Here is a 12,895-nt window from a genome sequence, read left to right on the forward strand (position 1 = left end):
AAGCGCTTTTAGAGTTTACACCCCCGCTTCATATTCAACGCTTTTAAGCGTACCGGTAGTGTTAAAAGTGTTCAGATTTCATAATTTGTGTAAAAAAAAAACTCTAGCTGTCTGTCTCTCTGTATTTCACTCTGTCAGCTTTTTTTATTCTCTTTCTATCCTCCCCCTCCTTCTTTCTCTACCTCCCTCTCCATCTCTCATCGACCCTCTCTCCCACTTTGTGTCTTATGTGCAATAAATCAAACGAATAAAAACTAGGTTAGTACATGATCATGGATATAATAACTAGCTTATTTGTGAAGCATTCCCATACCGTCTTCACACACAATTTTCAGTAACCCGCTGCTATTCGTTTAAAGGACAAGTTCACCTTCATGTACATGTGGATTGAGTGAATGCAACAATATTAGTAGTACACATCAGTGAAAGTTTGAGGAAAATCCGACAATCCATTCAAAAGTTATGAATTTTGAAGTATCTGCGCAATTACTGCTGGATAAGAAGACTACTACACTGTGTGATGTCACATGCGTACAACGATAGAATGAAAATAAAAAGAGAATTTCACAAAATTTGACTTTTTGAATAAAGTACACATTTCTTGGACTTGTTACTGATATATGTTAAGGATAATATTATTCCCCTTGCCTTCTGAAAGAGAGAAGTCGAGTGTTCTTTTGTTATGCGAGAAAAGTGAAAATAAGGTGAATTTTCTTTATACTTTCTTTATACCGTTGTACTCATGTGACATCACAAGCTATAGTAGTCTTCTCATCCAGCCATGACTGAGCAGAAACTTTAAAAATTCATAACTTTTGAACGGATTGTCGGATTTTCCTCAAACTCTCACTGATGTGTTCTACTCACATTGCTGCATTCACTCAACCCACATGTCTATGAAGGTGAACTTGTCCTTTAATTAAGATTCTCATAAATATGTCCTGTAGCGATGCCGGTATATTATTGTGCGAGTAAATAACGTGTATATTGATGTTTTCTATAGCATGCCTTCAGGTTATTCACTGTTACTTGAAGGGCATGGTGCAGAATTATTATTCGTGTTGATCGATAGTGGGTAATCGAACATTTTCATTCCAATTCATTTCAATTCCTTTTCATATTATTCAGATAGCTATAGGGCTTGAAGATCTAAGGCACAATGAATCTTGCCACAAAGAAAAGGGCGGAGAAAGGGAAAAGAGAGGAAGAAAAAAAAAGACATATGCCTAGAGTAAGAAGGAAGGAAGAAACAAAGAAAGGGTTGCCAGCAGAGGCAGCCCAGCTGCTATTGAGACATCGTTGAAAACAGTAAATGGGTGTGTCTACAAGGTGAATCGCTAGATGGCGTTATTTTGATTGCCTGGATAGAGAGAACATGCACCTCGCTTGTAAGATCGTACACGATCTTTACCTGCCGCACGCATAGTGCCGCGGCCCAGCAAGCGACAGCTACAGCTACGCCAACAGATCCACCGTTCGAGGTCCAGAGCGAGAGTTGTGTTGATCGCGCGAATATCGCTGCTGCTCCGCCGCAAGAAAAGTAAGCATTCTTGTCATCTGGTTTTACTGACACATGTGAGTTGTCTTTTGTTATGAAAAACAGGATAACTGAAGCGGAGATACACACAGAAGTGGCAGTTCTTAATGCTATGTCCCATGTATTGATATCCGTGTGAGCTTCTTAAGGTGATGGACCACGCCCACACCAATATAAATGACAATACCAATATGCAATACTTGATACTTGATGCTTGATACTGTAATCCCTCTTGCAACTCCAAGAAGCTATCCCGGGATGATTAGGTCGAGAAGTCTAAACTCAGAATGATTGTGCTGTATTACACAAATAACTCTCTCAATGAAAGGGGTGTTGGGCTGTTTAATGTGAGTGTTGTTAAAAAGAAGAGTGGAACTTCACTGGACATGGTCAGTAATAAGATTAAGTGTCAGTATAGTAAACACTAAAATAACACAGTTTCAAGTCCCTCAAGAATGTTTTTGCAGTTGTAACTTGTAGTAGTTCTAGTAGAAGCCCGAGAAGTAGGTAAACATCTCCGTCTTGTGATGTTCTACAAGATCCACACCCAGCTTGTACCATTCAACTGTGAGGCTTTCATCACCAAATCCACCAGACCATCCAGAGGTGTGAACACTCAAGGCTACCTCATCCCTCAATCCCGGTCTCAACAGCACCAAAACTCGTTCTTTCCTAGAACTGTTAGATCCTGGAATGCCCTCATCTTCTTCTTCTTCTTCCAATAAGTACATCACTCTCAAAGAGTATTGTCGTACTGGGTGCTATAGGTGTGACTACAGGAACAAACATCACATCTGGTGCAAGAAAATAAACTTAATGGTGCAAGTAAAAAAAAAACCTCCTAAGTATGAGGGTTATCGGAGTGTAAGTGGTTTCAAACTGCTCCGAAAGGTCTCGAGAGACGGAGCTGAAACCACAGCTGTGGGAAGGCCGTTCCAGATGCAAACAACACTTGGGAAGAAACTGTGTTGATAAGAGAGGATTCTGCAGTGATGTTGCCGGAGTTGGATGTGGTGGCCTCTTGGCAGGTCTGATGAATGATACAGGTATGGTGGGGAAGCAGGGATAGCAATAAGGCCGTTGATGATCTTGTATAATATGATGGCCTTGTTGTGCGCACGACGCTCCCTGACGATGTTGTGATGGCCTCTTCAGTTAACGCCTTTCGTCTCCTGCTGACGGAAGTAAGCAACCGCTAATTTCGAGGCAGTTTTTACTTGCACCCTGTAAATTATTGGCGCATGCACCTTACCCCTGTAGCGGTTTTCAATATCCATGTATTGTCTGGTATTCTGGCTGCTGTAAATTACGCTTTCTGGCGACCCCAGCATTTTGTCAACATCCAAGCGAACTTTCTTTGTGCGCCGACACAAGACAGGTGCGCACTACATTCTTCGCCTTTGTCATCGTGCCGAGGTACGCGTAACTCACATCCCAACAGTAGTCGGATTCCCATAAACACACCTCTTGTTTTGCTGTCATGGACACGAACTACCAATTAGTTGCGAGCTGTGCATTTTCACCAGCCAATTACAACTCTCTAAGCTCCTGTCCGTGGCGATTTTTCTTCCGACCAGGCTGTTTGGTTTTCCACGCTTCCTCACTTCACGATTAGCTTTCATCCTGAGAGCACGTGTCCTAATCGTTGGAGTCACGTCCGTATATTACATTACTTCCCACGTCTTTTCTCGCGGACGACACCTCGTGCCATGGACTGTCATTTCATACGGATTATTATATGCCCTCGGATTATACGCATACGGATTATACGCTTTCATATTTCTCGCTACATCCTACATCGCGACTTGCACATTTTTTACACTCCATCTTGGACTTTTACATCGCTGCGTTCAACGCGATCTGCGTCTCGTTACATCGCTGCTTTGGTCCTGTTAGCGTGCTGTCCGTGGTGTGCAGACTCCACCAGAGCCTTGCAGTTTTTCGACCCAGCGCTCCAGCGGTGGACTCTACCCTCGCTTGTGCTAGCCGTGACACTCTGAGGCTACTCCACGCTGTCGCTGGATCTTTTGTCATCTTCGGACCCCCAGTGCATTTCGGAGTTAATCCATATTGTTTCTTATCATTTCGGAAAGTGCAATACCATTACAAGGACACCGTTCACCTCTTCTGGTGCCCTAGTGCATTCTGCTACGGTCGTCTACCACTCCTGCTGGCGGTTCCTTCAGCCCAACGTCCCGTTAGCCATTTGGTGAGTAGGTATTTCATTATAGGCCCACACAATGATACCTACATTGGTGACCCCGACGTGATTGTATAGGGCCAATTACACGTCTCATCCTACATCCTTCACTCTTCACTTCGACGAATATGATGGCTAACGCAACTACCGCCAGCCCTCCGGCAGATGTCATAGCGAACCTCATGGCGCAGGTCCTTCTGCTAACCAAGCAGGTGTGCGCACTGGCCACATGTCTGGAGCAGGACAAGCGGCAGTCACAGCGAACACCACCCCGTTCGCAACGGAAACACCGTCCGTGTCGGCAACCGCATCCTGCTAGCCAGCAGAAACTAACGGCGACGAGCCCGTCTTCTGGCAGTGGCACGGCCAGTTGCCTATTCTACATCTGTGATCGACAACACGGCACACGCTTTTTAGTAGACACCGGAGCTGAAGTCAGCGTCCTTCCTCCTTCAGCGTGTATGACACCTTCAGTGTGTATGACACACACTATCACCAAGTTCTGCAAGAATCTTCAAGGTTGAAGGAAGCAGACTACTGACAAGAAGAAGAAGAGTATTATTTAGAGATGATCTTGACCATAATTCAACACTAAAATGTGATATAATTCGTTACCAGGAAGAATGGCATTATGGATTTTCATCTCATAAAATTACCTGGTACTGTATTATCAACAATATAGCCCTCATAGGGGTAGGGCTGTAAGTGTAAATATGTCTTGCAGAATTGTCAAATATCTTTTCGTTCAGTTTTGATGTGATGGGTAAAGGGGCAAAGTCATAATTTGATGTAGCATTGAAGAGTTACACCTTCTGTGAAGAATTTTGTCAGAAGAAAGTCTTGGTAACATTGGTGAGTATAAAGACCTGAAGCTCTTGTTTAAGTGTCAGCTCTTACCATTGTTTCTTGCTTTGTATGCTTCACTCATCACATGATGTTGTTGTTTTGGTTTTAATAGCGTGTACCACTCAAAATTGAATATTTACGCCACTGAGCCACCGTTTCAGCTAATCTTGAGCTAGCTTTAGCTAGTCTTTATCAGACGTTTGAATTCATCTGTAACTTTACAAAAATACTAAAAAAACTTGCACCAATCAAAGTTCGACCTCCCATGCCAAAATTTGACCGCATGCAAAGGCATAGGTTTCTGCATTTACTATTAGCCAGCTTTCGAATTTTGATGGCATTATGGTCGAAGTTTGATCAGCTTGCTTAACATACATGGATGGAGGACTGTGACTCTTGTCAAGCCAAATGCTTGTACCAAGCCCGGCCCATTTTGACTACATGTTTCACACTTGCTCTAAGATGAAATAGCATACAGCTGCCTCTACTGTGTCGAGACAAAACATGTGTATTTTGGTTGTAGCGATATGATGAATAAAATCAGTGTAAACTTACAATCTGAATAAATGAAGAAATTTTCGGGCATCAAGCATAACTTGTACAGATATTTCTGAGGTATCTCAGAAGACTTAGTGGAATATATTAAGTGTCATGACGTATGTCAGTGAGAAGTTAACGCAATTTTGTGGTTTGTACAAAGATTTTATAAGTGTCTACTGAGGGGTACTGCCTAATGATTTTCACTGTGAAAGTTTTAGTGAATGTGTCATAACTCGCACATGCACAGACAGAATTGAACATTGAATCTTCTATGAACCTTACAGACATCTCCAAGGCACTGCCAGTGTAGAAGGGCATCATGGCAGAGCTCTTGAGGACCCTGGTGAGGTTAGGAGAGAAGGCCGCCAACTTGGCGCGGATCATCAGGGCTGAGAGGGCGCTGTTTGAGTTGCTCGTTGAAGAGAAGAAGGGAGAGGCCAAGAACAAGCGCTTCATCCACGACTTCAAGACGCTAGCAGATGTCCTTATTCAGGAGATGATTAGATATGACGTTGGCAATCAGGTAGGCTGTATGGATATTTTCTTCAGCTTCTTTTTAAGATTTATTCCCTGATGATCTTGTTGATACCAATTTGTCAGTCATCTGTTTGGCAAAAGGGGGAGGAAGAGCTGGAAAAGAGGTGTGTTTTTAGAATGAGCATTGTCATTATCTCTTAAAGCTTAATTCTTGGCAGGAGTGATCCCAAAGACAGGGGATGCAACTATGGGGAGATGTACCAAGGGGCACAAGCACCACACATGTAGTACTAAAAACGTATTTTTCCACATCAAGTAGTTTGCTGTGCTTGTATAGTGCATATATGGCTTCATGGGACAAAGAGATTGTTGTTCATTAGTGTACCAGGGGTAATAAGATAAGGAAAAAAATGAACCCTTTTTTCATTCTCTTTTAACCCATTGAAGAGTTGAGTCTGGAGTATACTCGGACAGGTGTCTATTGGAAATACATGTTGTAGCAAAATCAGCCTATCCTCAATGGGTTAATAGTGTTTGTAGTAAGGCAGAGATCTTCATGAAGAATAGGGATAATCAAATTGTGTGTTGTCTTCATGGGACTTTCAGCAGGGGTACTGAGGGTCAGATCAATATCAGTTTCAACAAGCATCTTCATCTCATCATCATCGTCATCATCATTCCACGAGGGGTTTTCATCATGCATGCAACATCCTAAAAAGCCAGCAACATGCTATGCAACATCATGCAACAAGCTCTGTGCAAAACATGTGCATAACACAAGAAACATCAAACTACCATCATCTTTAGATATTCGTGTGCAAAACACGAGAGAGAACATTGAATGTAAGCAGCACAAAGAGAGATAAGCAGCAAAATATTCATCATCATCGTGTTCATCAATATCATCATCATCATCATTGTCACTGCATCATCATTATTATCTAGAATCTTGTCTGTATAGATATTTGTTATCACAGTATATTGTGGATTTAGAAGCTAATACCTTTAAAGTTTTTCTTTTTCAATCATATTTCATCCTGCTTTGCAGTTTGCAGGTCTCAAGGAGTTTGTGTTTGGGGAGGAGAGCAACAAATTCACCAACACATCAGGGGAAAGCATAACGGTCGCTGTGCAACCCTCCGTGGATGAAACAAAGAATCTACTGACCAAAGTTCTGGATGGCAATCAAGTTGCAGCATCACTGCTTGCCCAGGCTGTTCATGCCGAAGCCAATACAGAACTTGATGCGAGACTAGCTGACTTAGCGTTTGACCTCGACATTGACAATGTTGGTATTTGGATTGACCCTATAGGTAAGCTGATATTACCTTAGCCTCCAAGAGTAACATGGATGAAGTTTTACTGACAATGCAATACAGTGCACTCCTGTTATGATGAGCATGGCTATAACGAATTTCCGGTTACAACAAAGTGAAAAATTCAGACCACAACATTATCCACTGTATGTTTTTTATTGTTTATTTGTTCAGATATAACAAAAACTGAATATAACAATAGAAAACTGCTGGTCCCAAGGACTTCGTTATAATGGGAGTCCACTGTACACTATAATTCATGTCTCCTCCCATCATATAAAGAAAGTCCTTTAAGCATAACTCTACTCAACATTGAAGTTTACTTTAGTAGAGTTTATCAAACTGACCAGATGGTAAAAGTTTTACCAGACAAGCTAGTTAGTTTTGCATGAAGATCAGTTGTAGTGCAAGTGGTCAGTAGGCAATGAAATCATCACCTCATCTAATTTACATATTATGTTACGATAAATGTAGAATTGTGATTTACTATAACTAATTTCACTGTTTTATGAAACATGTTCAATTCCTCAACTTTCTTATTTCATATTCAAGCTTAATCCACCATTTTGGTTCTTTGATTTTATTTAATTAATCAAAGTTAAAGGGGAAGGCTAGTAACTGATCAGTGGGAATCAGTGGAAATGCTGGGAGATGGTTGTTCCAATTCTTATGGGATTCATTCAAGAGTTCATTGTATATCTATTGTTGTGTGAAAATGATTTGCTTCAGAATGGTCTCATATTCAAGTAATGTGCAGATTAATGCTCCGTCCCTGACCAGGGACGCTAACCTGGAAGCATTAAACTGCACATTACTTGAATATGAGACCATTCTGAAGCAAATAATTTTCACACAACAATAGATATACAATGAACTCTTGAATGAATCCCATAAGGATTGGAACAATCATCTCCCAGCATTTCCACTGATTCTCACTGATCAGTTACTAGCCTTCCCCTTTAACTGAAATATTGAATGAAGTTTCAAGTATATGATCCTATTCACGTGTACATGCTCTTTTGATGCAATTTTAAGTTCTGCCATTTATTTCAAACCCACCTACTGTGACCGCTGCTCTGTCATTTTGCTTCATGCCACAACCATTCCGTGCAACCTCTGCATGCTGGTGTTAGTGAAAAGTATGAACTGATATCAGTAGATGTGCAATTGTGATTTACTTGTGACTGGCAGTTATACGCAGATACTTAAGGCGTGACAGATTTAGTATCACGAGCGTTCGGCCACGCGGGGAATGCTCCTTTTGTTAGAGGATGTCCCTATTCCCCCTGCGTGCAGAATGGGGGACTTAATCCCTCTATTCATCAGCCTAACGAGGGCGTTTCTTGGACGCAACTTAACGGGCTTGCTCACAAGTCGCATTTATGGCATTCCTTCCCGCTCTCAGAGCGCAAGGATTATCCCAACCAAGTGCTTTCACTTCACCTATGAAAAGAACTATTTGCGCTGGCAAGTGCGCAATTCACGGTGGACGCCAGAATTGCACATCGCTCTTGCGGCGGAAGACTTTGCTAATGCTCAATTCAACACAGATAAATTGCCGCTAAAATGCCATTAAATGATACATTGTCACGGAGATGTTATGATGGGCGTTGTGAGGGGCATATTCTCACAGAAACAAAGTGGAAACTCCATACCTTTTGTGGGCAGCAGTTCGTAAATAATAAATGAAAGATAGGTAGGTGCCGATGGTGAAGGTTCCGTTTTCTTTTAGGCCTTTCCTGTTTCACTGTGACAATATTAGCCAAGTCAAGTAAAGTATGGAGGTTATTGTTATGTGATTTGAAAATGCTGTCATGATATCTGGACAAGTTGGTATTTGAGGTCACATTGATTGTGTTCGTTGGAGTCAAAAGGGCCCTGAGCTTGGTCAAGAGGCATGACTGTATTTTTTTATATTGCCTGCCTGAACATTTTGACAACTGCAGTCAAACCTGTCTCAGCAACCACCTGTTTATAGCGGCCACCTACCATATGCGACCAATAAAAACAATTCCCTCCAAGAGAAAAAGCATGTTAAAGAACCTGTCTAAAGCAGCCAAATGTGAGAATATAAGTAAGCAACAAAGGGGCTAAATAAAACCCAATAGATATGACGCACAGATCTGTCACATATTTTGAGCAAACAAATTCGTTCCAATTTTGTCAACAAAGTTCAGGCATGTCACTTGTGGTAAATTCTATATGTTGACCTTTGCATGTCGGAGAATTGCAGTTTTTGAAAGCAGGCTCTTTCAATGTTGCCATGTGCTGAGGTATTTCCTTCTTGATTTCCACTTTCCAGACAGCACTGCAGAATACATCAAGGGCATTGAAGATGAAGAAGCAGAGAGTGGTATATATCAGCACGGTCTGCAGTGTGCTGTGGTTTTAATTGGTGCCTTCGATCGCAAGACGGGATCACCGCTCATGGGGGTCATAAACCAGCCTTTTGCAAAACAGGACACAGACACTAAAAGGTGACAGAGAGGGGGGGGGGGGGGGGGTGAATGTAGGTGAACAGGATACTTCAAAATACATGAAGTTAAATGGATTCTCTTTGATATTTGATTGGTGTCAAGTACCAAGATTAGTTTGCGAGTTCTGTGACATTTCACGTATTTTCACTCCTCAGAAGTACTCGACAAAGACATGATCTCCAAATGTAAATCATGAATGTGTGTTCATGTGTAGAATTTCTACTTCTCGTTTCAGGATTAAAGCTTTGTATTTAAGCTTCTACATTTAACTTTATGTTAGTGAAGATTTTTACATTTGTTGATACATTGCATTTTGTTAAATCTCCTAATGACAAGAAGTATATTGGGTCATAAACCTTCTGTGTGCCACATTCATTTCCTGTCCATAAATATGTGTGTAAAATTTGTGCACATTTGACCCATTAGCACAGAGAGGGTTAACTCTTTATGTGCTACGTTCGCACGTCCGACTCAGTCGACGGCGTGCCAACTTCGCATATTCTGCTCAAACGCACCAATCCGCCCAATCCGATCGATTAATCACCAAATGCCGTGGTACAATGAAAGCGTTCGTCGCGCTTCCGTTCCTCTCACATATAACCTTGCATTTCATGTAGTGATTGACTATCAAGAGGTGTTCTCTACTGGATTTGAGAGTAATTTCTAAGTTTCTGTCACTGTTTTGTGTGCAAAAGTCATGTCTTTGCAGTAATGTAGCTACTGGTCATGTGAAAGGAAAACAATCATAGATTTGTCATACAATAATATGTCAAAGCAACGCTTGGCATTTTCTCTACAACTTTACTCACTATTTGCCCAGCTCAACAGAAATTTTTCGTAAGTTACATAGACTTGAAAACAGAATGTTTTTTCAAAGCATGAAACCGTTAGTGTCTCAGAATCATGTGGCACAAAGGGGGTTTCCACCCTGGCACATAAAGAGTTTAATAGTTCGGGTGTAAGGCTTAACAGGTATACCAGCACAAATTAGTGAGAGTAAATCCTTTCAAAGTGCCACTCCTTGGCAGAGCTTGATAGTACATACGCAAAAACTGGTTCCAGCCGCGGTCATATTCACTGACACTACCTAATCCTATCATTCGGTAAGTGTTGAGACCAGGAAGCTCAGTTGTGTAAAATTGAGTGTCCGTGTGCTTTGGTGTGTGTGTGTGTGTGTGTGTGTGCAATAGCCTAGAAACTTTTCTCTTACTAATTGCTGTACTTGCACTTGTGCTGAAAGTCGAAGTACCAAGCAAGAAGTTGAGAGTGTCATAGGTGAGCTAGCAGATATCTTCTATTGTGTCATAAGGGGTGATGGACATAAGAATAGTAATTAGCTTGTATGGAACTCCCCCACTTCTTATGTACAATGCACTGTGCATTTTTAATAGACTTTGCACTGATCCGAGCATTTCTGATGATTAAATTCCAGTACTTCTCTGACTGTCATTTCAGCTGGACCTCAAGCTGCTACTGGGGAGTGAGCTGTGGAGACTTTCGTTGCAACTCCCTCATATCATCAGCAAATGCCGAGACTGCCCCTCCCAGTGAGAATGGACTGTCCCTGATCATGAGCTCCAGTGAAGATGCCCACATCAAGGATGCCATGACCTCTATTGGGACAGTCCATTATGCCAGCGGGGCGGGCTACAAGATCCTGTGTGTCATTGCAGGACTGGTGGATGCTTACATTCTCAGCAAGGGCAGCACTTTTAAGTGGGACACTTGCGGCCCACATGCCATTCTGCAGTCTCTTGGGGGAGGTATTGTCGATTACGACAAATGGAAATCTGCCTCTGCGGAAGAGGCAGGAAACGTACAGGGCATTAGCGTCAGGTACGAGAAGCCGGACGTAGAGGGCGCCGTTCCTGAGGGACAAACCTGGAGCAATTCTGGCGGCATTGTTTGTTTCCGCAGTGAGAGCGTGATGGCTACAATCCATGCGGCAGTGAAGAAGTGAGGCAGGAACTGGCAGGTTTAGATGGGCCATTTATTCTTGTTGTCTCGACAGTCATGTTGCCTTAAAACCTATTAGTAGTCACAGATTGATTCATTCAAGATATCAAATTCTGTAAAAGAAAGGGAGAAAAAAACACATTCCAGTGTGTATTTAAAGTAGGCCATAAATTTGCAAATGTTCTACACTCATTGTTGTAGATTGTATATTTTTATAGAGCTAGATGATGTAGTTGTTATGAATGGAAATGTTATTTATTTAAGGAAATGTAAATTATATATGAGCTATTTGTTGAGGTTCAGTGGAATACTGTTGACCAGTGGCCTTATGGAATACATATTATGTCAAATGCAGCTCTGCCATCAGCAGATCAGCTTTAAGAATTTTTAGACTTGTCTTTGATGCTTCATTGTAAAGCTTATGAAATCAGTAAAAGAAAATGCAATGGCACTAAGCACTAGAGATAATTAGCTTCGCTTTTTAATCTGCCCTTTAAATCTATGTGAAATATATCATAAACTGCGAGATTTAGGTGTATGTAGTATGCATGTAAATCCAGTTTATATTTGTAATCATGCATGATCCCCAAAATGAACAGACATATATAGTGCACTCCTGTTATAGCAAACATGGTTATAATGAAATTGCGGATACAACAATGTAGATAATAACTTTTGTCCCTGTATTTTAGATGTCTTTATACACTTTATTTGTTCCGATGTATCAAAATTTTGATGTAAAGAAAGAAAACTGCCCGTCTCGAGGACTTGGCTGTAACGGGAGTCGCCTGTAGCCGCCACTTGCTACTTGCTACTTTTGTTCCGTTATGCGATACTGTTAGTGTGTGTTTTTGTTATTGTTGTTGTTTTCCCTACAAGGGCCCCTGCCCCACGGTAGACCAAAAAAATCCAGTACGTGCCTAGTCTTGCTCATGCATTGTGGTCAAAGGTAACAGATCTGACTTTGTATCATTATTAAGGAAAAGGGACATTACTTTCTTTGTCCCTTGTGTATTATCTAGAGATCTGTACTTTTCATGAATAATTTGGCATTTTAGTAGTTACTGTATGACATTTCTTTGTAGACAGTTCCCTGGAATGAATCAGTTTGGGGTTTGTTTGTTTTTTTCGTGATGAATGATGACCCTCTTTTTTCTACTTCTTCTCCTATTTTTGCTTCTGCATTTTCTTCCTCTGGTAGTATAATAACATGTATAATGATGATGGTTGTCAGATAACTTATTGATGGGATAATGTATTTACAGTATAAAGGGGTATGTGCAATAATGTGCCTGGCTACTCACACCCTGTTTGAATCTATGGCAAAGCAATGCATCATTGTGAATCCTGTCGTGTCATGTGAAATGAGACAGCCAAGTGCTAGTAACACAAGGTAAACAGGTTGGGCGATAAGGGAATTTCCTTTGTCACTTGCTCACTTACAGCAATACTGCTGTCCCAAGAGGCAGACAAAATGTTGAACACAGTGTAACAAGCCATATGAATTGTAACTGATTGACAAATTGCCCTACATCAACGTGAATAA

General features: G+C 41.4%; 1 protein-coding gene across 1 annotated transcript; it reads left to right on the forward strand.

Annotated features, from left to right (window-relative positions):
- Positions 1-1,454: 1,454 nt before the first annotated feature.
- LOC139708875 (inositol polyphosphate 1-phosphatase-like) lies at positions 1,455-11,910 on the forward strand. Its single transcript, XM_071620838.1, has 5 exons — positions 1,455-1,540; positions 5,408-5,646; positions 6,649-6,913; positions 9,219-9,393; positions 10,849-11,910. The coding sequence occupies exons 2-5, from the start codon at positions 5,443-5,445 to the stop codon at positions 11,351-11,353; spliced, it is 1,149 nt and encodes a 382-aa protein (XP_071476939.1). The 5' UTR covers positions 1,455-1,540; positions 5,408-5,442; the 3' UTR covers positions 11,354-11,910.
- The last annotated feature ends 985 nt before the right edge of the window (positions 11,911-12,895 follow it).

The sequence above is a fragment of the Diadema antillarum genome, unplaced genomic scaffold, assembly GCF_040938485.1.
Source record: "Diadema antillarum isolate AM-2024a unplaced genomic scaffold, OU_Dant_1.0 seq00001379_RagTag, whole genome shotgun sequence".
Taxonomy (NCBI): Eukaryota; Metazoa; Echinodermata; class Echinoidea; order Diadematoida; family Diadematidae; genus Diadema; species Diadema antillarum.